The 26,615-nt window shown below is 32.2% G+C and overlaps 1 protein-coding gene across 1 annotated transcript in view; it reads left to right on the top strand.

Annotated features, from left to right (window-relative positions):
* The first annotated feature begins 2,600 nt into the window (after positions 1–2,600).
* The window catches only part of LOC128229847 (uncharacterized), a 67,200-nt gene continuing 43,185 nt past the window's right edge, over positions 2,601–26,615 (top strand). The window contains exons 1-4 of the mRNA XM_052941699.1: positions 2,601–2,793; positions 3,090–3,143; positions 7,436–7,519; positions 7,726–7,752. Coding sequence (XP_052797659.1) covers positions 2,680–2,793; positions 3,090–3,143; positions 7,436–7,519; positions 7,726–7,752 — 279 coding nt within the window. The 5' untranslated portion in view covers positions 2,601–2,679. The remainder of the gene's footprint in view (positions 2,794–3,089; positions 3,144–7,435; positions 7,520–7,725; positions 7,753–26,615) is intronic.

Genomic DNA, 26,615 nt, shown 5'->3' with positions numbered 1-26,615 from the left:
CATAGTAAATGCACTCGCCGCACTGAATCCTAATGTAATATTATTATGATAAGTAAAAGCAATGCTTGAAACATAAACAAATGTACCTGTCACTCTAGTGAATTGTTATATTGATTTTACGGTGATGCAAATGTAATTCATATGTATTATTATATTAAGGCATACGCAATCTTATTGTTTGCAATAGATAACTAAGACTATCTATGTTACTTGCGTCATCATGAGATCACATTGAAGACTTATACATGAAGTCATTAATCAAACATCTTTTCTTGTGCAAGAGTTCTTATACACGTTAACATTGGTTCATCTACTTTAAACGCTGGTCCCTATGCTAATTTTGTACAATATTGAAATAATATTGTCAGCGGCCTCCCGGGGAGCCAATTTATTATCTTGATAATGAATGGAAAACAACAGTTTCTTTAAGATATATATTTCTTCGATCATACTTATTGAAGTATTTTATAAAAGTTGTTTATCTGCCAAGCTTTATTCTTATAGAAGAAGATTTGCAATGGAGCAAATCTAAAATGTTAACTGTTAGATAGTCAGTTATGTTACCGTGTTTCTTTAGACGTCGTATAGATGCCTATTTCATGTGACTATAATATCGATTTTATTTCGAACTTTAATATTATAATTGGAACAATCGTGTAGTTTAAAACATAGTACATGTATGTAATTAAAGTTGGTATGGCACTTTGTTTTATTGCAAAAGTCCCAATTTTATTATGTCTCTATTCTGTTTGCACTTAACCAAACATTTTTCCGCAAATAATTAAAAGTCTTGTTCTTTCATATTTTCGTGTCAATATTTTGAACACCGTTGTTCGTTGCAATGTGACGTACCATTGCTAAAGTTGAATGCTCTTTGGACGTGATAATACTTATAATAATATTAATCATCATCATAAGCATAATCATTAAATTATTATTGTTATCATTATTATTTCCGTCGTTATCAGCAGATTCGTAATAGTTCTTGTCTTCAATATCATGTTCATTTTGTCATCACCGTTGTCATAATCCTTTTGATTGTTGTCGCAACCATTGACGACGTGGTCGTCTTTGTATTTATGTTTATCGTATATTCATGTCTATATAAATATAACAATGTCAAGATTAAGGTTATGTGTCTGGAACTCTACATCTTAACATCCATATAAAAAAGAACACGTACAGACAGAAGAAACATACGCACGGACATATGGACAGATGGACGAACAAACACGCACGCATACATATAACGTCGTGCATTATCAAGTTACTATTAATGACCTTTAATGAGTAATGCTTTATGATATTGAGCTGTACATAAAGTAATTTCAAAATATTGTGTTGCACATCAAAACGCGTTCGTATAACAATTATAATAATGATGTTAATACTTCCATTAGTTGTGTCTGTGATAAGTTACACGTGAAACATACACATATATCAATATCAATGTTCATGCCTTTAGTCTGAAACTATGAAAAGGAGCATACACCACAAACTGACGCGATCAGACGGATGAAAACAGTTTTATCCTGTTATTTTTTCGATTTAAAATTGACTTCTTTTTTGAAATTACAGACGGAAGGATTGAGTTCTCAATCAAATTCAAGTTCTTACATGTACAAGATATATTGTTTGATATTTACTTGCGCCCATTTTAACAGTACCAGTATCAATGCTGTTGAATAAAGAGAAAACAAATGCATATATAGAGGAAGAGGAGTATAATGTACACGTATTGTTAAATAAAATTGTAGATGGTGCTTTTAAACTAAGTAGGGCTGATACAATATAGGGCATAATGAGTTCTAGTTATACACAGCTCTAAACAGCTCGGGACTCGAACCCTCAACCCCCTGCTTGCAAGACAGGTGTTCAAGCACTATGAGCTACCTGAAGGGTTGGTATACTTCTGTAAGGGCAATCAACAAATCAACAAATCGATCCGGTGACCCAAAACTATACAAATGTGCATTCATATTAACAATAACCTGTGTTAAATTATACTGATAATAAAATATGTTACCTTTGACCATTCATATACATTTGACATTATGCAGTTGCAATGCGATCTGAGATGAGACAAGAAATGGGAAAAAGGTTTTTGTCATCCATGCTTATTAGTCATTTGTTTCAGCTTTAGTCACTGTACTGTCAGCTTAGTCAAAAGCTAACATTATTATGATTGAATGTGTTGCCAGATATATATTTTTTTCAGTCCAGAGCCTATTTTCATAAGTTTGGACTAGATTGACGCTAAAATCAGTCAATAGTAAAACCTTTGTTTTATTTTACCAGTTAAAACACTCAGTAACACCAGCTTGATGTCAGATATCACCCTTGTAATTGCAAAGCCCATTAGTGTCAAGATCAGATCAATATTTGTCTTGAAATCCGCAACAGTTGTTCAAGTGCCTATAACTGCTCATCAGCAGGTCATAAAACGAAGCTTCAAGATTGAAGGAAAATGTCTAGAAATTAAGAAATTTGCAGAGGGATATAATTAACCAATAAGAAACAATCCAGAATGTGAGTTATCAATATGACTATTAAAATGTGAAATAAAAGTGATTTTGACTGAGCTGTTTAGGATACACAACTTTGATAGTCTGCTTAAATTTTGTTGAACTTTATCAGTTAATTGAAACTAATTCCCACAATATTTAGCTGAAATCAATAATGGATTATCTCGGAATATCTTTAGAACACATTTCTTTGGAAGATGTCATTGATGAAGAAACCAACACATTAGGAATATCCCTTGAGGAAATGGAAACCTCTTTAAATGCTCAGGTACTTTACATGTTTTACTCAAATATTCTTATATAAATAACTCTACTTATGTAAAGCAGTTAACCTTTATGTCGTAAAGGAAGATTATAGCAATGTTTGTATTGAATACACCATGGAATTTATCTTAATGCTCAATTTAGATTAACATTATATTTTATAATGCTACGTAATTCCATTTACTAATATAACGATATTTGATCAAACTGTATTAAGTACATGAATATGTATGATGTATGCTTAACACAGTTAATGGTTTTTTAAGGCTATTATAATTATTATAATATTTGACCTTTCAGGATTTGTCAAAGCATATCTTTGAGTTTGATGATGAATTTATCTTCAGCCTAAAGGTAAACTGTTTTTTGTTATTTAATAAATGTATACTGTCAGTGACGTTTATAGTTTGAGTGATTTAGACTCTTAATGTGTGTATTTAGATCAACAATTTTGTTTACATTTTATACACAACTCAATGTCTGCCTACCTCTTCTGATTTCTTTATCAGATGGATGTCAAAAGTTGTATTGTTTCGGAGTATTCATTACCTGTTGTTATCTGTAGAAATCGAAAGGTCATACAGACTTTTACAAACTTTAATTTGTATGCAATAGAACGGAATGGGTGTATTTTAGCTATAATGGCATTATTTCAACTTTAAAATATTTAATTGTTTACTGCGCAATTTACTTTCACTTTTGTTTTTAAGTGTCTGCAGTATGATTGTTTTTAAGGATCATTGCTTTTGAACTTTAATAAACACAATTAACAAATCAGTTACACTGACGTTCTCAGACTCGTCATTTGTATTTATTTAAGTAAATCAAAGTTTCAAAAATTACAAAAGAACTATTTCAGTAGAAATTTAAGCACATTTCGGCTTTTCATATTTCCAGCGCAGGAGTATGTTTTTGCAATTTGTATTTACTTTACGCATGCGATTTTCTTCGGTTAATCATATACATAAGTATCGGCGCAAAGGCGCTATTTTATTATATGCGCATGGAATTCATGTTAATGGAATGCGGATTATAATTTTATCTTTTGTTCATTAATGCTCTATAGAGTTTTTATAATTCACCCAATACCGTGATTCAGAGGCATACTTGAAATTAAGAAATGGCTGAGTGTTTGATAATCAGAACTTTGAACGATTTGTTCCTGTTTTTCCTGCATTATACTCGGCTAATTCGGTGCCAGACTATTAAGGTCGTTGGTTTGAATCCCGGTAGGAAATACGACTTTGATTTATACGGTCCCATAATAAAGGCGGTTGGCCTACTTGTTTATGACCCGGGACTCAGTCATTGAGAGGGATAATTGATATAATCAATGGACATTTTCAGTTCAATCGATGTCAAATAGAAAAAAGAAATACTTAGTATCATGAAGCTTTTGTAGTGAAATTCAAAAACACATGATTCAGAAATATTTAGCTCGTATTTATTAAACAAGTATTGCATTCTTGAAAGGGTAATACGAGGAGTATTCTCCCACGTTACAAGTATACAAGGTGCAGTTATTTATGTTATGCTGTTGATATGTTTTCCTATTGCCCTCTCAGGAATGCAATATTTTTTAAAATGTAATTAAATGTGATTCTTCAATTCACAACGTGTATTACATTTACATTCATTAAATGTTATTTGCATGCATTTACTAAACGTATAAAGGTATACTTTTTCAATAATTATGTATATATGCACATTTATGAAACCATCATGTTGTTACTATTTATTTAGTTATACATTTTTTATAACTGATGTGACTCTTTAAAGGATGTAGGAGCTAATGTTTGCACAATCAAAGCATTCCAGAGAAGTTACAAGTTACACAATAACAAACTGATTAACATAGGTTATCGGCCTCATGTGTCTGATACATACGGTGGAACATAACTGCCGTCAGATAATCTGTTAACGTCTGCGAGTTGTTCTTGTTAACCACTTAATTATGCGATAATTATCAAGCTATCTAGTTAATAGAAACTGTTCTCTGTAAGATAAATATCACAATACTAAAAACTGGCTTCAAAGTGCTCGGAACTGCCACCTTTTTCCCTTTTAGCTGCATAAACAGGTTATCTAGTTATGGTTAGCGAATTCCACTTAATTAGGAACATAATTACCGGCAGATAACATTCGTGTTACCACATATTTATAAATGCATTTTGGCCTTTAGCTTCAACTGGTTATCTAGTAAGTGTTTATGAATTCGATTAAGTAAGTACATTCTAACTGGTTAACAAGATACGATTCATGTTACCAGTTATTGTTTTGATTATTCCATGGATCATTTTCAATGTGCCAATATCAAGCAGTCCTACAGTTTATGCCAGGTTTCTGGATTTTGGTCCATTTTCGAAGCCTCACTTCACAGCAAGGTGTTTATTATGCATGTAATTGAGATAACCAATTTCTGTCAGCAGGGGCCCATTAACCACTCTTCCCTGGTCAGTTTTGGGGTCAGAAGGATATTTATCAGAGAACATCTTCAGTACGATTTCTGCACTAAAATTCACGATGACTATAGAAAAGCAATTTATATCATTTACTTTAGTTTTCAACTATTTATGAAAATGAAAAAAAAAACATAATCATTGATTCCATAACAAAGAAATGAAACATTGAAGTAAATAAAAAAATATATTCAGTCTTATCGTTTGATTTAATTTCGAACGGAATAACTTTATACATGGGATTTTTATTTATACTTTTCATTAAGATAACTTAGCTGTCTACTTACTACAAAAGTATCAATATCAACCCTAGTATACCCAATGAAATGTACAATTGAATGAAATGAATATATAGGTTTTATAAAATATAATAATTTATGTATTACATGTATATCTAACAGTGTCAATAATGCAGTTATAATGAAGTTTGTTATATATGGTTATATTTAAAGAATATGTTTTTCGCAATTTTCACAACAAATGAAATTAATACTTTCTTTTGCTGCATTTTTGGAACAAGAAAAGAATACTGCAAACTTTGATACATTGCTATTTTTCACTTTAGGATGATTACTCGTAATTCAACCGTATTAAATCATAGCAACATTATCCAATTGCTAACAGTCTCATAATTGTAAAGTCTAAAGTTTGTAAACTCTGAAGTCATCACTTGGATTGAGGTTCGTATGTTTTCCTGTGAATTATCATAAAACATTGCTACCTTATTTCAATATATATATAATACTTGTTACAAAGCAGTTTAATATCATCATATAAGAAATGATCACAACAAAGCAATACTGTATCTTAAACCACTATGTCCGGGCTTTTGATATCATACCAGTATATTTGAACGTTATATGACTCATTTTATTTTAATATAATATTTAAAATTATCCAACTTTTTCTGATCGTTTGCACTCCTACATGCACAGTTGATGTAAATTTTTAATCACAGCAGTCACTGAACTTTTATTACATGTTTCTGTAATACAATGTATGTAGAGCATTTTTCCAGAAATATATATTTTCTCCATATTATTTTCTCTTTGCGAAAAAGAAAATATATGTATATTAAAGCATCTTATGATAGGGTAATAACTTATTAGTAGTGCGTTTTGATTAGGGAGATGGAATTCGACTAAAGTCGCACGAGGCGCTTACTGACTGAAATCAATATCTTAAAACATCAACAACAGTTGAATAAGACATTCCGGATCAACATGTTATTAATATATATATATCAATGGTTTAAATCACTTAAAAGATTAGCTTGTGCCATTAAACTAAGTCTATTGCGCTCTACAAGTCAGAGAAATTGCCTCCCATTTACTCCTCATTTTGAGAAAAAGGCTAATCAGTCCATGAAATCACTATGAAATTGTACCAGTCAATTAATTACCACTTAGTGGACATTCCTGCTGGGCTTTTGAATTTGTGTATTCCAAGATGGTCTTTGTTTTGACTGAGCAGTGTTAAGCTTGTGGTGAGTTATTGCATGTATCAAAATGATCTTGGGAATGGGGTAAATACTTGCATACATAGAGAATTGGCCTACACTAATTGATCAATTAAAAGTTAAAACTGAAATCAAAATGTTTTTTTTACAGTTCTTGAAATTGATAAAGGGACATCTAAGTCATTTTTTGTGTGATTTCTTCATCAGCCTAACTGGCGATAGCTTGTGTTCGGTCTTCAATTTTGTCATACGAGGTCGTATTTAAAATGAGTTGACTTGGGCATGTGGGGATATTCATGACATTTAGTGATAGCTCTTATAATTAAAAAAATATAATATCCCACAAATAGAGATCATTCTAAATTGTTTATGTAAGTATAATGGTATACAACAAAATTAATTCTTCAACTTAAAAGTTCAAGTTAACTTAATCAAATGAAATTTAATGAACGACAAAAAAGTTAAAAATAAGATGTACAGCTCGTTTGAAACATGTGCATTGGAATTGAATACCAGCTGGGCAGTCAGGAGTATTTATAAGACTGTGGCATATATGTTGCTTCAGATCATTATCACAGAAATGTTGGTAAGCAGTGACCCTGTGTAACCTTTATTAGAATGATAAGTTTAGAAGGCACAAACGCTGGACATTATATTTAATTTTGCACATAAAGAAGTAAAACTTGAAAAAAGTCATGATACAATACTAAAATGACGGTTTAATTCAGGAGTCCGATGAACCATTGGCTGTTGTTAGTCCAGAGGAACACACACAGCCACTTCATACATCAACACCAAAGACACCCATACATGTATGTATTCAACTGCCTGCAAAAATGGGAAATATTGCTGCAGAAGACTGTACTTTTTACAATTAAGTTACCCCATAAAGTCATGTATTATTTTTTAAATAATAAAGAACAATAAACAAATAGATCATATTTATGCACAGTGTTAACTTTTAATTGCTTAAAAAAAACAGTTCATAGATATGTTATCAATTATAATTATTTTTCAGACAAGTAAAACAGGAAAAGGCAGACCAGTTCTTATTTATGCATCGTGTTAAATTTTAATTGCTTGTAAAAATTGTTCATAGATAATGTTTTATCAATTATAATTATTTTTCAGACAAGTAAAACAGGAAAAGGCAGACCAGTTCGGAGGTTATTAAAGCTTAAGAAAACAGGGGAAGTGCAACGTCTACAGCCATGTAGGAGATGATGTTTTCATAGCAATGTATCCCAGAGGATTTCAACTGTATGTTGACTGGATGTTGGAAAAGTTTGAAGAATCCCCGAATTGTTTTGGTTATATTACCAAACCTTTCAAGATTTAGTTAGTAATATTCCCAAAAATATATTTAACTCTGTCAATAAATGTGAGCTGGTTAAGCTCTGCGATTATGTTAAAGTATCAGTATGTATTCGTAATGTTATTCCTAATAATAATTATTATTATTATTAATTTAGTTCATCCTCTGATACTGCTGCCTTTACGTCAACATATTTGTGTCTTTAACTATAGCACTAACCATGTACAAGTATTTGATATCAAAAACCTAAGTGTATGTGTTTAGACGATGTTCTGATGTATATGACTTATAAACGTTTGTTCTGTTCTTTTCTGTGTTTTTTTTAAATCATAATATGCGAAAGTCCACACTTGTATTTAAGATAATTATTGTCAAATTGTAAAATTGCAAGAGACATACCTGTAATACTGAAATAACATTCTAGTAGGTTTAAACAACCAGGACTATGTAATCTATGCCATTCTGTCAATCAACACTTATTAGAGTCAAACGTCATGTTCATAACTCATAATATTCGCCATTAAAATGTTGTCGTATTTACTTATTCCTTTCTAAGAGGACACATTTTATCTGCAAATATCTGTTATCATCTGAACACGATTGAACACTATGTATACTATCCTCACACTTTGAATGGTCATAATCTTTAAACTGCCTTAAAGTAATCCAATGGCAATGACCAATCAGCTGTCATTTAAGTCCATGCATATTTCGATTGTTCAAATAATTCTGACAACATGGCGCTCAGGGGGTGATGGGGATTAATGTTTGACAAACATCTCTTATTATAAAATGTTTATATTTTTATTGGAAATATTACCAAACATTTGCGAATATTGAATTTTTTAGAAATGTTTAGAACAATTTTAGTCATACTATAGATTATTCTGGGAATATTACAAACATGCTGAAAAACCTGCTGTTAATTTCAATACTACGCAATGAAGATTTTGGTAATATTCCCTGAATAATTCATGTTCTACAGCAGCCCACGTGGAGCATTTTCTTTTGGATTATTTTATTTCAATTCGTCTTTTGATATGCCCAAAAATGTTTTGGTAATGTTACCAAATATTTCAAGATAATATAATTGTATTCAGGATGAATTTGAAAATGTTCGTAATTCATTTTGGGAATATTACCAAATATTTGTGACTATTCCTAGTTTAAGAATGATATAGAAAATCTCTCGGCATAATATGGATTATTTTGGGAATGTTCTCAAAAATGTTGAAAAGCCCCAGTTTTCAATACTATATTATGAACTTTTTGTTGGATTAGTTTGTTTCAGTTCATCTGGTAATATTCTCAAATACTTTTGGTAATGTTACCAAATATCACGATCAAATTGGTAATATTCCCAGAAAACCTGGACATTTTATTCAGAATCCTAGAAGTAAATGTTCATCATTAATTTTGGGAATATTACCAAATATTTGTGACTTTTCATAGTTGAAGAATATTTTTAAAATCTCTGGGCATAATATCGATAGTTTTGGGAATGTTCCCAAAAATGTTAAAACCCCCACTATAACTTTAAATACTATACTATGAAATGTTTGGTAATATTCCCGAAAGGATTTGGTAATGTTACCAGAAATTTCAAGATTAACTTTGGTAACATTCCCAGAAAACCTGGACGTTATTTCCAAGACGAAGTTTAGAATGTTAGTCGAAAATGTTCATTATTCAGAAATAGTTTGAATTAGTTTGTTTCAGTTCATCTGGTAATATTCTCAAATACTTTTGGTAATGTTACCAAATTTTCAAGATCAAATTGGTAATATTCCCAGAAAACCTGGACATTATATTCAGAATCCTAGCAGAAAATGTTCATCTCTTATTTTGGGAATATTACCAAATATTTCTGACTTTTCATAGTTGAGGAATATTGTAGAAAATCTCTCGGCATAGTATCGATTATTTTGGGAATGTTCCCACAAATGTTAAAACCCCCACCATAACTTTCAATACTATATTACAAAGTGTTTGGAAATATTTTCAAAATGTTTTGGTAATGATACCAAATTTTCAAGATCAAATTGGTAATATTCCCAGAAAACATGGACATTATATTATGAATCCTAGCAGAAAATGTTCATCTCTTATTTTGGGAATATTACCAAATATTTCTGACTTTTCATAGTTGAGGAATATTGTAGAAAATCTCTCGGCATAGTATCGATTATTTTGGGAATGTTCCCACAAATGTTAAAACCCCCACCATAACTTTCAATACTATATTACAAAGTGTTTGGGAATATTTTCAAAATGTTTTGGTAATGATACCAAATTTTCAAGATCAAATTGGTAATATTCCCAGAAAACATGGACATTATATTATGAATCCTAGCAGAAAATGTTCATCACTTTTTTGGGTAATATTACCAAATATTTGTGACTTTTCATAGCTGAAAATATTTTAGAAAATCTCTCGGCATAGTATCGATTATTTTGGGAATGTTCCCACAAATGTAAAAACCTCCACCATAACTTTCAATACTATTCTACAAAGTGTTTGGAAATATTTTCAAAATGTTTTGGTAATGTTACCAAATTTTCGAGATCAAATTGGTAATATTCCCAGAAAACCTGGACATTTTATTATGATTCCAAGCAGAAAATGTCCATCACTTTTTTTGGGAATATTACCAAATATGTGTGACTTTTCATAGCTGAAAATATTTTAGAAAATCCCTCGGCATAGTATGGATTATTTTGGGAATGTTCCCAAAAATGTTAAAACCCCCACCACAACTTTCAATACTATACTACAAAGTGTTTGGAAATATTTTCAAAATGTTTTGGTAATGTTACCAAATTTTCAAGATCAAAATGGTAATATTCCCAGAAAACCTGGACATTAAATTCAGAATCCTAGCAGAAAATGTTTCTTATTATTTTGGGAATATTACCAAATATTTGTGACTTTTCATAGCTGAAAATATTTTAGAAAATCTCTCGGCATAGTATCAAATATTTTGGGAATGTTCCCAAAAATGTTGAAACCCCCACCACAACTTTCAATACTATACTACAAAGTGTTTGGAAATATTTTCAAAATGTTTTGGTAATGTTACCAAATTTTCAAGATCAAATTGGTAATATTCCCAGAAAACCTGGCATACTATGGATACTTTTGGGAATATTACCAGAAATGTTGAAAACCACACTATAACTCTTCAATACTATACTATGAAGTGTATTCCGAAATATATTTCTAATCCTACAGAAATGCTTTGAGGACATTACAAAGGGTTTATGTTGATTAAAAATGTTACCATGCTGAAAAGGGAAAGTTGCGTTTTCCCTTTTCATTTTGCGGTTTGTTATTTGCAAATTCCGTATCATAGGTGTTACCGATGCATTTACTGACATTTTTTATGTTTGTGTTTAGTGTTTAAGATAACTTTGACTCAACAGATTTTTTATTTCAACTCACTCTTAAATTTGCATGCGTTCAGACGTTTTCCATCATAAAATATTTTATACGGCTCATATATTGCAATAACGAGCTGTAATTTCTTGACCAAACTGTTTCATTAAACGAATGGAAACAAGAACACTCAAGCAATACACGTCTTGAAATAAAATCATTTAAATTGTTGGTTTTTGAAAGTGGAATTCAATGCACTAATGTACTAGCGGGAAAAAAGCAACATAACACGATAAGATATTCATCCAAAAATTATTTCGCACACAAGAAAAACAATAACTTATGTTGAGATTGACCTAATCCGGGCTTTCCAAAAGAAGACTTTTTATTTCATACTCTATGACACCAAATCAGCTAAACGCGTTATTCAATGTTTTTATTGAAAATCATTATTTAATGCCGTGTGTGTATGTATTGTTTTGATTGTTTAGTAGAAATTTGGCTTTACGCGGTATTTAAGCATTTTGGTAATGAATATATAAAAAACTGATTTATTGAATAACGTTATTAATTTACTCTTGAAATGTTTATTGTCATATCAAAAGTTTTGGTCGATAGCAAAAATCAAAACACAAACAGAGAAGTTTGGAGTGTAGGATTCTTTAAGAATTGGTAAAAGATTTGTATAAAACTATAATGTTTCTCATTTCCGTCAGTTGTGTTTCATATACTAGTAGGACGACCATTTTATCCTGACCAAGCAAAAATGGAAACAGGATTTCATTTTCGTTTATTTGGCTTCATTTGATCATTTTGGCTTCATTAAATGTGATCGTTATAAAACATACATGAAGCTAGAACTTTACAGACTTCTTCAACACAATATTTCTCTATGAACTATTTGATGATATCCGACAGTCGTAAGGCTGGGTATCATACCTATCATTCACTAAAACAGCAACAAACAGCTGTAAGAAGCGTTGATCAGTAGATCGTTATTGTAGTTTAACAAGACTTGGTAGTTATAACAGAAAGGGTCAACACGTCTGATGCATTTAGCATTGATGCCAAAGAGCAATGATCTATATAAAGGGGTTAGTGGGTGGTCTTTCTTGGCCACAATGATTTACAATGATGTTTAATATCATGGGTAGGAAAGTGGATATGCAGGATGTGTATAGTAAACCATATGTCTTTTGTTTGTAGTATATTGCATATTATTGTATATGATGCATATATTTCCTTTCTTGAAAATGGTTAGTTTGTTGTCTTTTCTTGACATAATGACAATTTGATGTGTGTAGTAAACCATGTCGTTCCTTTCTTGAAAAGATGGTGAGTTCATCGACACAATGAGATATAATTTTTCTTCATTATCAGTTTCATGAGACTCGTCTCAGAGATTGTCATACCGTGTAATTGTTATTGGTTCTAAAACGCTGTCATCGTCTAAATAACTTTCCTCTCTGTCCTAATGCTGCAATTATTTTCTGAGATATGTTTTCTCGCCTTTAGCCGCCGACTTATCAAGAACCACTAGAAATAATGTGTTCTCGCTTCGTAAAAGAAATTGACCCATTTTCGTTCTGTCATTCCTGGTTTCTTGTTAAGGCCATAAAAGTAAAATGTTAATGCAGCTAAGGCACATTTTTTTAATATTATTCTCAAGTCACTCACACAAAAGAATGAGTATAATGAAAATCCGTACAAGGGCGAACTTTGACAATATAAGTGATAAGACAACAAACATATTTTAAATAAAACATAATCATACGTTCTGAATATGAATAGATCTACAATAAGAGCAACAAAAGGCGTTTGTTTGTTGTTGTTGTTTTTCGTGCATGTATCGTAGTATGTATTTTTTATGCAGAAAAGAGCATGTTTAGGTTCACTACACATACTCATCATATCCACTCTCTTACGTCATTATGTTATACAACATCGTGAAACATAATGGCTGAGAAAATACAAAAACCTTATTTTCAAGGTTATTGTTTAATACACACATCTCGCATATCAACTTCCTACGTCATGTCATTATGTTTTACAACATCGTAAATCGTTGTGGCCAATAGTATATCACAAGTTAACCTTTGATTATAGATCATTGCTCTTTGGCAACACCACAAATAACAGCAGACGTTATGAACATTGCTGTTAATTCTACCAATTGTTGTTGTTAAACTACAATAATGATCTGTTGGTCAACGCTTGTTCCAAATATGTATTGTTGTATTAGTGAATGATTGGTTTAATACCCAGACGTACGCCTATCTGATTTGATCAATCAGTTCCTAGAAACATCATGTGTTGTAGTAGCCTGTAAATTTCTAGCTTAAACGAATTTAAAAGTTGTTTTGTATCCATTAATGCTTTGTCAGGACAAGATAGTCGTCATTCTATTATATCAAACGTACTTGATGAACATGAGCAACATTATAGCTCTTATATAAAATTTGCCCTGCTCTGTAGAGAAACTTGTATATTTTAATAAATGAGATCTCTTTCGTTTCATTTGTTGATAGTGCATCGAATTATGGTACACCGCAATACTACCAGAAAGTACAAAGAGACTGGCAGCTTTGGTCATCTCCCTATCAGACCAGGTTGACGCAGTACAACAGCCGCATAAGATCATCACATCGTTAGCAGAGACGACATACAGCTGCTAAGAAGTCAAGAGAAACGTAAAATGTTTTATGAGAATGTCTGCCAGGAATATATATTCCAGAAACATCTTAATTGAAACTTACCCTTATCCTTTAAATTGACATCTTCCTCAACTGATTTAAACGACATTAAGGATAATTATGGTGAAATGAGGAATCCGTACATGGATGCTGCTTATCTCGATAGGTAATTACGATTAAACACCGGTCACATGTAATGTAGAAAGGCAAATGTATGATTTAGAAGTTCTGAACTTAAGAAAACAATATTGAAGATCCCACTTCAGATACTTTTGTAATGAGGTCCCTGTCAGTGTTGCACAGAGACAAGGCGCAAATAAATCTATGATACAGTTTCAAAAAGTAACAGTTATTTACACAAAGCATTACATATCGTCTGTTAACTGGGTCGAGGCATAGAAGGACAATATCCATTATGGTCATAATAGGAATTTCCAGGTCGGTCATTATAATGTCCCCGGGGAGCATTACGCTGCTTAAATCAACCGCCTCAATTGAGAAAAACGATTGCTTTCTGTACATTTCTCGTTAACCTTAACAATGATTGTGTATAAGGACTTCCGATGACCTCTGATCGTGAAAATAATTCATCCCTTGATAATCCTTCCCTGCCAATGGATGTACAGCCCTGTTAACTGACAAATGGATCGTCGAGCAATGTTGGTGATAAAAGTCACGCTTACAACTTTAACCAAGTGTCCGCGAAACATGCAAAAAAATGTTCTTGATTTTGTAATTTTTTATGTTATGTTTAAAACATTTGTGTTGTTTTTCAAAGTTCAATATGTAGATGTGAACTTCTTCAGGGTATTAATTTTTCCTTAAATAATAAACGTCTCACAAAGTCTCACAATGAAGACCAAAATGGAAATAAGAGTTTTCTCTTTTTTGTGGCATCCTTGGTTTGATGTGCGTGTCATGGCTATTGATAACATCATGTATGTATAATGTTATTTTAAATGTCCATGTATGTGCATTCCTTACTGAAATTTATCTATTTCTATCCATCCATCCATCCATCCATCCATCCGCCCGTCCGTCCGTCCATCCATCCATCCATCCATCCATCCATCCATGTGCTACGTTATCACGTCAGGGTCATTACAAGAACGATTCAAAAAACAGTCACACTATACGGTTTATTTTTTCAATCTGTATGCAAACGAATCGTTAAAATCTAGGAATTTCAATCATTTGCCTCATTTGACTGTAAGATTGATATATTCCCCAAGAGATGTCACTTTATTAAAAATGCTCTTAAATGTCGTAAACATTCATACGCTCCTACAATCATTTCGGCATTTTTCAATCCAATGTTTTTTACAATGTCAATGACAATGAACTCATGACAAAATGTTATTGGGATCTTTATTTCTAACGTTAGGTTTAGGCAGAATAAAGACTTTGGAAGTCGAAAGTTGAAAGTGATTATTTATTGGCTCCAGTAATTAATACTACTGCTACTACTGTATGAAGACACAAAACTTGAGCAATGAGCTATATATTGCAATTAATCCTACGAAAAGACGGGCGTCGCCCTTATAATTATCCAGTTGGCCTTTTAATGTCAATTTTGAATCAGCGTATTTATGAAAACATCATTCAAGAACGCACCATTTCCGACTAATATTACCAATAGCACTTCACACCCCCACCATCTTTACGAGGTACCATAAGCGTCACCATGTTTTCTTTCCAATATAAATCTCAAGCAACTCACTAAAAAGAAAGCGTATAATTAAAAGTCGAACCAGAGCAAACTTAGACAAAATAAAGTGTTCTGGGCATAATAATATGAAAGGATATATCTACATAATATGCAACAATATGCGTTTGTTTTCGTTGTTGTTTTTATTTGTTGTGCATTAATCTTAATATGTTATTCTCATGTAGAAAACGACAAGACCAGATTTACCACACAAACGCTTCATATCTACTCGCCTACGTCATTATGTTATTGGCGCCGCACTGAAGTGCGCGCCTATTATGGAATGGGAATTTATTTTAGTTAGTGGTAGGAGCGGTTTTTAAGTTGGTTGACAGTTGGGTTGTACTGTTATTTTATAATGATTAAAAAATGCAAATGGGTGGCGATTGCATGGGTGTTAAAAATGCTTTTTATGGTTGAATAGATAGTCTTCAATTTATCTTCAAAACATTATTTCGGAAGAACGACAAATAAGTTTAATAACTGTTCCCGATTCGTTTACGTTTTCCGATTGGTTACCTGAAATATCTGAAATATCATGTGCCGGAAATGTAAAATGTGTGGACCGGTAATTATGTGAATGGGAATAATTATGTTTTATGTTGTTTTGTTATGTTTACTGCATTGATAAACCATGAGGTAATCTTTTTTCTTTAATCTTATCGATATTGGAATTAAATGTTCACCTAACTTTGTTTGTTAATGTGTTGAAGGTGAATTAGTAAAGTTGTATTACGATTGTCCCCGAGTTGTAACACATACCGGATATTGCTATTTTTAGAACCAGAAGGTATTTCCCCGCTATTCATAGGTCTATAATGGAATTTCTACATCGTAGTAGTTGGAAACTCGGGTGATGATTTTATCATGAATATACGTTTAAAATAAGTAAACACTTAAAGTGCACACTGACAGTTGATTACGATACACCTAACAATTTGAGTCATTACAGTAAAACATGGATTATAAGTGAATTATACGCGTAAGAGAAGATTTTCTGTCGAAAAAACGAATGTCAACAATCGGCATGGAACTGGGATATTCGTATCAAAGGGCTATGTGTGTAAGTATCTTTGTACGTTGATGTGTTCAAAAATGTTTGTTTTTTAATTTATCTTTGGAATTCTTAAATCATTTTTATTTGCTAAATGTTAAGACAGCGTGTTAATATTTTTACATACAAGTACTATAATTATATATTATTATAAATATACATGTTACATCTACTTATGCACCAGTCAATTGTAACCACGCCCCCCCCCCCCAGGTCGGGGGTATACCGGGGATAGCGGGGAAAAAAGGACCGTGTTTTTACCTTCAAGGTGTCCCCGCAGTGCCGGGTGAATGCGGTGGTGGGGCGTGGTTACAATTGACTGGTGCATAATGCACCAGTCAATTGTTACCATGCCCCCCCCCCAGGTCAGTGGAATAGCCGGGACTTTGACTTTCGGTCCAGCCAACCCCAGGTAAAATCCTCGTCCTGCGAGGACGAACTGATGGTCAAATCCCTGCCATATGCCCCCGCACCCCAGGGAGCCTAGGTAAGGCATATTCCCCGCTATATTTTGCTCGAAGACAAAACCACCGCATTTACCCGGCACTGCAGGACCACCTGAAAGGTAAAAACACAGCCAGTTTCCCCGGCTATCACCGGCATAACCCCGGACCTGGGGGCCATGGTTACAATTGACTGGTGCATTATGTACATGTTTCATATTTTTAAATGTACTTATGCACATTATTCATGTATATGATATGAGTATGTTATCTTTTATTTGATAGTTTTTACTGAGAAAAATATTAGATTTAAAATTTTGTTTAAAAATGATGTGTGACCTATTTTAACATACCTTAATACATGAACATACCCATTATTTGTTTACAAACTGCATATTTTCAAAATAAACCTGTAAGAAAAGACGTACATGGTTTGGGGCTGGAAGCCACGACAACTTTGACACTAGCGACATTCATTTGCTTTGTGTAGGTCTCGTTAAAAACCCCTACTGTTGTGAATCATTATCAACCATATGCACAACAACTACACATTTGTGCTTACCAACTTACTCTTGGCTAAAACGGATATTAGTGCAGAATGTATAATTGATACATGTGCATTTCTCTTTCACAGTTGTAGTTTCTGCCGGTTGATAATCAGAAGTTTAATTTCTTTCAGGTAGGAAAATGACTGAATATTTCTAAGTCAACAAATTTGGGTTATGAAGAGTTCCAGCCTGCATTCAATACTATGTTGGATCATTGAGACAGATTTGACATCCATGTCATCTACAAGGCAGTCACATCTGATAGAGATAATGTGAGTATTTCATATAAAACATATTTGAGTTGGTGTTTGTTGTTTTATAAACTCACTGTATTCAATAATCAAGTGGTGGTGGTGGTGGTGGTGGTGGTGGTGGTGGTGGTGGTGGTGGTGGTGATGATGATGATGATGATGATGATGATGATGATGAATTTTATTGATAAATTTAGTAATTTTCTTTATATATTATCTACATGTATGTATCAGCTTGTTGTTGTTGTTTTTTAAATAATGTCGAGAAATATTAAACTGTTTATATTTTATTTTGTATATGTATGGCAGTATTATTATCTATACTAATAAGTTAGAAAGGCTTTTAAAGTACTTTTTTCCTTTACAGCACTAAACATTCTAGATGAGTAAAGAACCTGAAGGGGCATGAAAACCAAATCAGCATTGACTCAGCATTGAGTAATTTTCATCTGTGCACACACAACAAGTACAAACACATGGGAACAGACCAAACTGCAAATGTTGAAGAGTGAAGACTTATTGTAAACAATTCTAAATGTAAGAATACCATTGACAAAATAAAACAAATAGACATCGATTACCTACAGAGACTGTTTACATGTTATAATATTAAAAAGACAAATTAGTTCAGAACTTTCACTCTGACATTTTTGGAGGGGCATTACCGCCTAAATGTACACAGTGTTCTTGTTTCTTTACATATTTTAATTTGAAAGTACATTCATTGTTTTTAAATCTGAATTCTGAGTAAGTATCATACGTAAAATTCATTTATTTGAATGATTACATTTTATGAATAAGTCCAATAAAGCTTTATCAATTTTTACAAGAAAAGGGTTGATTTTTAAGCATATTTTTAGCTATAAAAATGTATGGTTACATGACTTTTATGTATATTTTCTTCAAAATTGAACGGTAAACTATCATAAATTGTCTTTTAAATTGTTCATTAGACATCATAGAAAATATTTAAAATGATTTCAGCAGGTTGTCTTATTATTAATTATTTTTTTTATGAACTGCTTTATATTTTCAAACATCGAAATACTGCTCTGTTCAGAAGACTCACAAGATCAATCAAAATGATTTTTTGCATGTGTATCAATAATTCTGTTCGGTTGAACTTATGTTTTCTGTTAACTGAAGTTTATTTCACCAGAAACTGTTGTGTTTATTGCATATTAAAGCTCTGATAATGTGAAACAAAAATCAAAGGTAGACAAAATATTTACTTGTCGCTCTTTGTAACCTTGGAGTTTGGGGTTGGGTGTAATGAAACTTAAATAACTTTTTTAATACACGGTAAAATATCTTCAAAATTTGGATAAAAGTCCCATAGTGTACCTTGATAATAACTATGTTGTTGGTGAAAGCTTTTATTAAAGTGTGTATTACTTAAATACCTTAATTCAGTTTAAATAATTATGGGCTTTAATGATTTTTGTTTTCATATAGATTTCCTGTTATATTGAGCTTTGTCAATTTTGTTGTTGTTTTGTATTATGGACAATTACTACTTCTATTTCCTAACTTGGAATTGGTACATATTTCATATAAAGTGAAAAAAACACACACTATTTAAAGATGCACTCGTACTCCCAAACAAGACTTATCACAATTAATATTATTGTTTTGATTTTTTTCAAAATGGGTTGATAGATGTCAACAACAATGTTTCTAATGAAGGATTTTGAGTTCAATTTGCTAATAAGAATAAACATAAAACATGGTATTTCTGCCTTGTAATACTATAATAGACCACAGTAAATCTTTTAGCAATCACCAATCATTTAATATTTGTCATGCTTTCTGCTATTATAAACAGGGTCACAAGCTTTTTATAAATCAGTGAACAATATTTCAGTAAATGCATTTTTTAGTAAGTAGTTATTGTTTTATCAGTCAATTTGATGTGTGTTATAAATACAATTATATGCAGGGCATCCATTAAAGGAAGTTTGGAAGTATATTACTCCTTAGAAATGAGTTAAAACTTTCAAAATTGATTTCTAGGCAGTACAAAAATTTCCATAATTTTGAAGAAAACCACCAAAGTAGAAAGCATGGAAGTTCAGAATATTCAAACCTTGTGTCAATATTACTTTTATGGTCACTATTTCAATCAGTCTTGAGATAAAATGATTTATTATAATATAAGTCTTTGAATTTGGCAAGTTAAAGTTACAAATTACTTGATTTTTAACATTCTAATTGAAAAATAGTGGAAAAAGATATTGTATTCAGGAGATTTTAACTTCCACATTTCAGTGTAAAACTTCCAAAATTGATGGACAGGAAGTTGATACTTCCAGTTTCAAATTCTTAATGGAAGCCCTGTTATATGTATTGATTTCAAATAAGAGTTTCACTTTAAAGATGCTCATTTAAAGATAATGAACAGACACACAAAAACTAGACACATTTGATACTAATTGTATGAATGATTATTGTTTAGGTGACCTCTGATTTGTTTTGGAGATATTCATAAATGGGTGTTATTCTTTGTTGTCTTCAGTTTCTTATACATATAAGGATTTTTATAATTGCTTTTCTGGTATATATTAAAAATGAAAACACACTTTAAAGTAGATACATTTGATACTAATTATATAAATGATTATTGTTTAAATGTGCTCTGATTTGTTTTGGAGATATTCATAAATGGGTGTTATTCTTTGTTGTCTTCAGTTTCTTATACATATAAGGATTTTTATAATTGCTTTTCTGGTATATATTAAAAATGAAAACACACTTTAAAGTAGATACATTTGATACTAATTATATAAATGATTATTGTTTAAATGTGCTCTGATTTGTTATGGAGATATTCATAAAGGGGTGTTCTTCATTTTTTTATACATTTTGGACTTGATTTAGTATTGCTTTTCTGGTATATATTCATTTAATGCACGAAGAAATTATTTTAAGTGTTCAGTATCACTTTCACACATTGTTTACTATTGTTTTGTGCATATTTGGCCTATTTATGCTTATATGTGCATTGTTGTATTTCAAAACCTTTGTGAAAAATAGAAATAGTATTATTTCTTTTATGCATAGTCTGATACATATTCAGTTTGTATGCATTATTTTTATCATATTTGAAAACTTTGCCATTGTCCTATAAAACACATGCTATTTTTGTGTTAATATCACTATCAACTAAAAACATCCATTTTCAACTCTTCTTTACCATGTAAATGGAGAAGTTAACATTATAACTCCATTGACCATTTTTTTATGCAATTTGTCCAATTTCATACATTTTAGTATTATTAAACAGCTAAAAACAAGCCATGTTATGTTATAAATGCATTTCATCTAGTAAACAATGTTCTCTTTTTATATAACAGTTCAATAATTATGTTCTATTTATGTTTGTAACTTTCATTCGAAATGATAATGTTTATTAAAGTACTACATTTTTTTTTATTTCATGTCACTTCTTCATGATGAATTCCCCATATAATTAGGAAACTTATTCTTCCCTTCAAGTAGTCATTCCAGTATGCTGACTTTGCCCCCTCCCCCTAAATGATTAGAACTGCAATTTACAAGAACAATAACTCTATTTCAGCGAATTGCAAGAGTCATTCCCTTTGTTCCTTTTCCTGTCCGTAGCATAACAAGAAAACTACTTGTTTTGGAATTTCATTAAACATCACTCAATGGTAAAGCACAACAAGAGGAAGTGCAGTGCACAATGTTTATAGCTGTATTTCAGCTAATTACAGAATTATTGCCCTTTGCCTCTTTTTCTTGACCAGAGCATTACTTTCAAAATACTCATGGTATTGAAATAAAACTTGGTATATGGATAGGTGGCAATGACAAAAAGTACAGTGCACAAGCACCCTAATTCTGTCGTGTTCATTAATGTACTACACCCCTAATGAAATGTTCAACTTGAAACTCTTCAATTTCAATGCTTTGGCCTATGTTGTTAAGCAGAATACTACAAATATTTTGAGAATTTCATGGATGCGGTTCGATGCATTGTAATATGCTTGTTGGCCTTGACATTCTTTGTTTTTCAACATATAACAAATGCATAAACTATTAAACGGCGCCCTTTGATGCTTTGCATCAATGGTCTTTCTTGTACAGACTGTAATTCATTTTGGCACATACTAGCTAACCTTATATTATAGGCCATTGCTCTTTCGAATCACCGCTAATTGCAGCCAACAGGTTGAACATCTTGTTATTTCTACCAAATGATGTCATTAGACTACAATAATGATTTACTTCTGAACGCTTGGTTCAACTATTTATTTCCGTTTAAGACGAAAACAAGTATTAAACCAAGTTTAACGACTATAACGATCTGATTTGATCAATCAGTTCCTAGAAAACATCGGGTGTTGAAGTAGCCTTCGAAGTTCATATCCATTTTATAACGCTCGCATTATCCTCATTATACAGTAAAGTAAATTGAAAATTGATTCTGTATTCATTACTGTTTTGTCAGGACAAAATGGTCGCTTTAATGTTATGTAAATCATAATGAATGAATATGATGAAATACACAGATTTCGAAGGTCGAGTGATCTTGTCCTATCACATAATCACTTATAAATTACGATTATACACAGAACGTTGTTTTCAAGTGCTGTAAGTATCAATACTGTGGTTTAAGATATTGGTCAATACTGTCCATTGTAGTATGTGTTAAGTTTCAAAACACTGTTTATAATGTGCAACTAATTTTATAACTTTATACTTATAATTGATAATTCAAAAAATTCAAACCAGATCTATCACATAGAACTTTTCGTTGTTCCAGAAAGAATAACACACATAATGCATTGTATCTCATATAATTTTGTAAATTACAACATTTCAAAAATGCTCATACTTAATATGCAATGCCAACATGGCATGTCCGTTGTGATTTTTAATAACACTATTCGCGGTATAAAGACAAATGATTTCAACTCGACTGAAAACAAGTGTGTCTCCATTGTCAGTATGTTTATACAATATAAGCAAAAAATTGTAATGGTGTTTTGAAATTAAAATGATAATGGTAATGATATTACCATTATCATTTTAAATATATATAATGATAATTCTACGAAATCGCATGTTTTTATATTGTCTACTAAATTACTTTTCAATCACGGCTATGTTTTGTGTTTTAGGTGAATATCTGTCAGGGGCCTTATGAGAGAAACATCTTTATTGAAACTTATCCTTATCTTTTAAATTGACATCTTCCTCAACTGATTAACACGACATTAAGGATAATTATGGTCGAATGAGTAATCATACAGTACATGGATGCTTCTTATCTCAGGAAATTACGATTATAATACCGGTCAGATGTAATGTAAAGGCAAATATGAACTTAAGTAAATACATTGTTTCTGTAATATGCAGGCAAGACGCAAATAATGCTTTGATATAGTTTCAAGAAGTAAGAGTTATTAACGCCGATCGTTTCAGATCGTCTGCACATTGGGTCCAGACGCAATTTCTTAGAAAGATAACATCCATTATGGTCATAATAAGACAATTTCCGAGTTGGTCGTTATAATGTCCACAGGGGGCATTACGCTGTTTAAATCAACCTCCTCAATTGAGAAAAACGATTGGTTTTTGTACATTTCTCGTTAACTTTAACAACAAGTGTCTATATGGACTTATGATGACCTCTGATGATGATAATAATTTATCCCTTGATATCCATTTCGTTGTCAATGGATGCACAGCCCCGTTAACAGCCATTTGCATGGTCTAGCGAATTGTTGAAACACCAGTTTAACAACCAATAGTTTTTACCAAGTAAAACATCAGGCTTATGAATAAATCTGAGGTCCAAACTATGAAATTAAGTAAACATGTACGATAAAAATGCCACACTCCAATAAATCAAATGACACGGAACTAGGGCTAGATTATCAAATCAGGGTTATTTCAAGGACAATCAAGAAAACAGACATAAACATGGATTATTGTTTCAGTATGTAGGCGAACGAATCGGCAGAATCTAGGAATTTCAATCTTTTGCTTCATTTGACTGTAAGATTGATTAATTCCTCAAGAGATATTCCCTTTAGAACGAAATAATGTTTGTACTAAATGTCCGAATGTTGAGAAAAAACACTCATACGCTCCTCTAATAATTTCGTCATTTTTCAATCCAACGACTTTTTACAATAGACTCTACGACACAACGTAATTGGAATCTTTGTTTTAAAGCAATATGTCTATAATATTTGTTGTCGCTCGTTTAATGCAGATTAAAGACATCGGTGGACAGAAAAACGCAGAATGCAACAATTTTTAATGACTGATTTCAATACAAATTTCCCACGTGAGCACAGGCTCTGTTAGTTATACTTATCAATTTTGCCGTAAAAATGATTTTTTGCTACAAAGTGATCGAAGCATAAAGTAGATTACGTTATTTCTCGCTTCATGGTCTTATATTTACACCTCAACTTCCATTCCTTAAATGAACTGCCTTTCGGCAACTGCGTTCATCAAACGATGAACGCAACATCTTCGGATATGTTCGGATCGTAATTCATTGCATAACAATATACATGAAAGCTATTGATCTTGTTATTGGTTGTATTTTGTCTGCAGGTCCCGTAAAATATAGATCAACATTTTTAAAAGTGTTAGTTTATTATATTTTAAATATATTGGTACCAGAAGTGTTTCAATTTTACGTTTTAAAGTGATTTCAAGTGGTTGATCTTTTCCCGCGTTATTGTGACGTCATTTGAAAAAATGCTTCCGGTTATAGTCGGGTCGTTTTATTTACCGAATGGGTAAGAACGGATTACTGAAATGTTTTCTTAAATGAAATAAAGTATTTGTTTAACAATTCTTGAATGAAATAATGAACTATTGGTGTAAATATAAGGAATGAATTGCGGGGTTGATGTCATTATCGGGGATATGAACGCAATTTGGTTGGTCAGAGTACGCGTGGAGTCCTTCGGACTCCACACACATTGATCAACCCAATTGCGTTCATACCCCGATAATGACATCAACCCCGCAATTTATTCCTTAAATAAGTACATATCGCCTCGAGTCGAATACAACCACCCGGATCAAAACGCAGTATTAATAACCCTTTTGTATTCATGTATTATTTATCAATAGGGAAACCGGTATGTTCGAATTTCCTGATCTATAATATAAGTTTATTAAAATCACCCTCGGTACCCCGGCGTATTCATATCTTACATGAATACGCTTCGGTGCCGAGGATGATTAAAATGTGAATTACTAGTTACGGAAATAAAAGCATCTGCGCCAAAATGTATACAAATAGTTAATTATTTAGTTTGATCCAAGTTACCCTAAACGTCTATTGATTGGTCAATGTGACTGCAGTATAACCACAGCTTACATGGTTGTTCAACGTGATTGCAGTGTAGCCACAGCTTACATAGTTGGTCAACGTGATTGCAGTATAACCACAGCTTACATGGTTGGTCAACGTGATTGAAGTATTCCCACAGCTTACATGGTTGGTCAATGTGATTGCAGTGTAACCACAGCGTACATGGTTGGTCAATGTGATTGCAGTATAACCACTGCTTACATATCTATACAATTAAGGGAAACAACTAAGATATATCAAATAGCTATTTGGTTCAGGGTTAACGCTGCTGATAGCTGCATTATAGTGAAACTCCTATTCAAAAACAATACATACACATGTATAACAAACATAAAGTTTGACTCATACAAAGTAGGAAAAGGGATACGTACATAAGTAAAGGAATGTACATTTATTTATCGACGCCACTGGACTAGCCATGGGTGTCGGTCCATGTTTGAGTTTTAATCTTGTCAGGCGCGTTGCTGATTGTACGCAAATACGTAGTTGCGTAATGAAGCTTTGTCAGGTCGAATGTTTTGTCACACCAAAACCACGGCAATTGAAATAAATACCGATGGGGGATGAAGGCGACCCCCTCCCACACATACCCAAGGCATCGATCTGCGTAATCCCAAATGGCCCGTTTGTATAGCTACATTGGTTCTTTAACGTACATCAGCTAAGAACCCCAGTTCAACGGCCATCCCAGACGACAACTAGTATTTTTAGGGGTAAGGCATTGGGTCGAACCTGCAAATATTCATCTGTCTTAGCACGGTTTTGGAACAGTGATTAAGTGATCAGTGAATTGCATACCCGTGTGCTATAAAACATCACATATGTAAATAAATGCAATTTACTCACTATATCGTTAAAAACAACGTTCTCAATTTCATTGAGTTGAATATGTTCATACATACATCCATCAATAGTTTCTCATTTTTTAAAAATATAAGTATAGAAAACATATTCTAAGATGGGTTCACATAGATTGACTCCAGAATTTATTTACTAGCTATCATTAAAATTTTCGAAAAACAAAGTACTCAGTTTCCGGCCCGGTAAACCATTGTGCACATAATCGTCTGTCTTTTGGAATGTGAAAATAGCTTTCCAGTTATAGTTCAACACTTCAACGCTATGAAAAGAGCAACGGCACTAGAAATGGCATT

Source organism: Mya arenaria, chromosome 4 (genome assembly GCF_026914265.1).
Source record: "Mya arenaria isolate MELC-2E11 chromosome 4, ASM2691426v1".
Taxonomy (NCBI): domain Eukaryota; kingdom Metazoa; phylum Mollusca; class Bivalvia; order Myida; family Myidae; genus Mya; species Mya arenaria.
The sequence above is the reverse complement of the archived record's forward strand: the minus strand, read 5'-3'. Positions and strand labels throughout refer to the sequence as shown.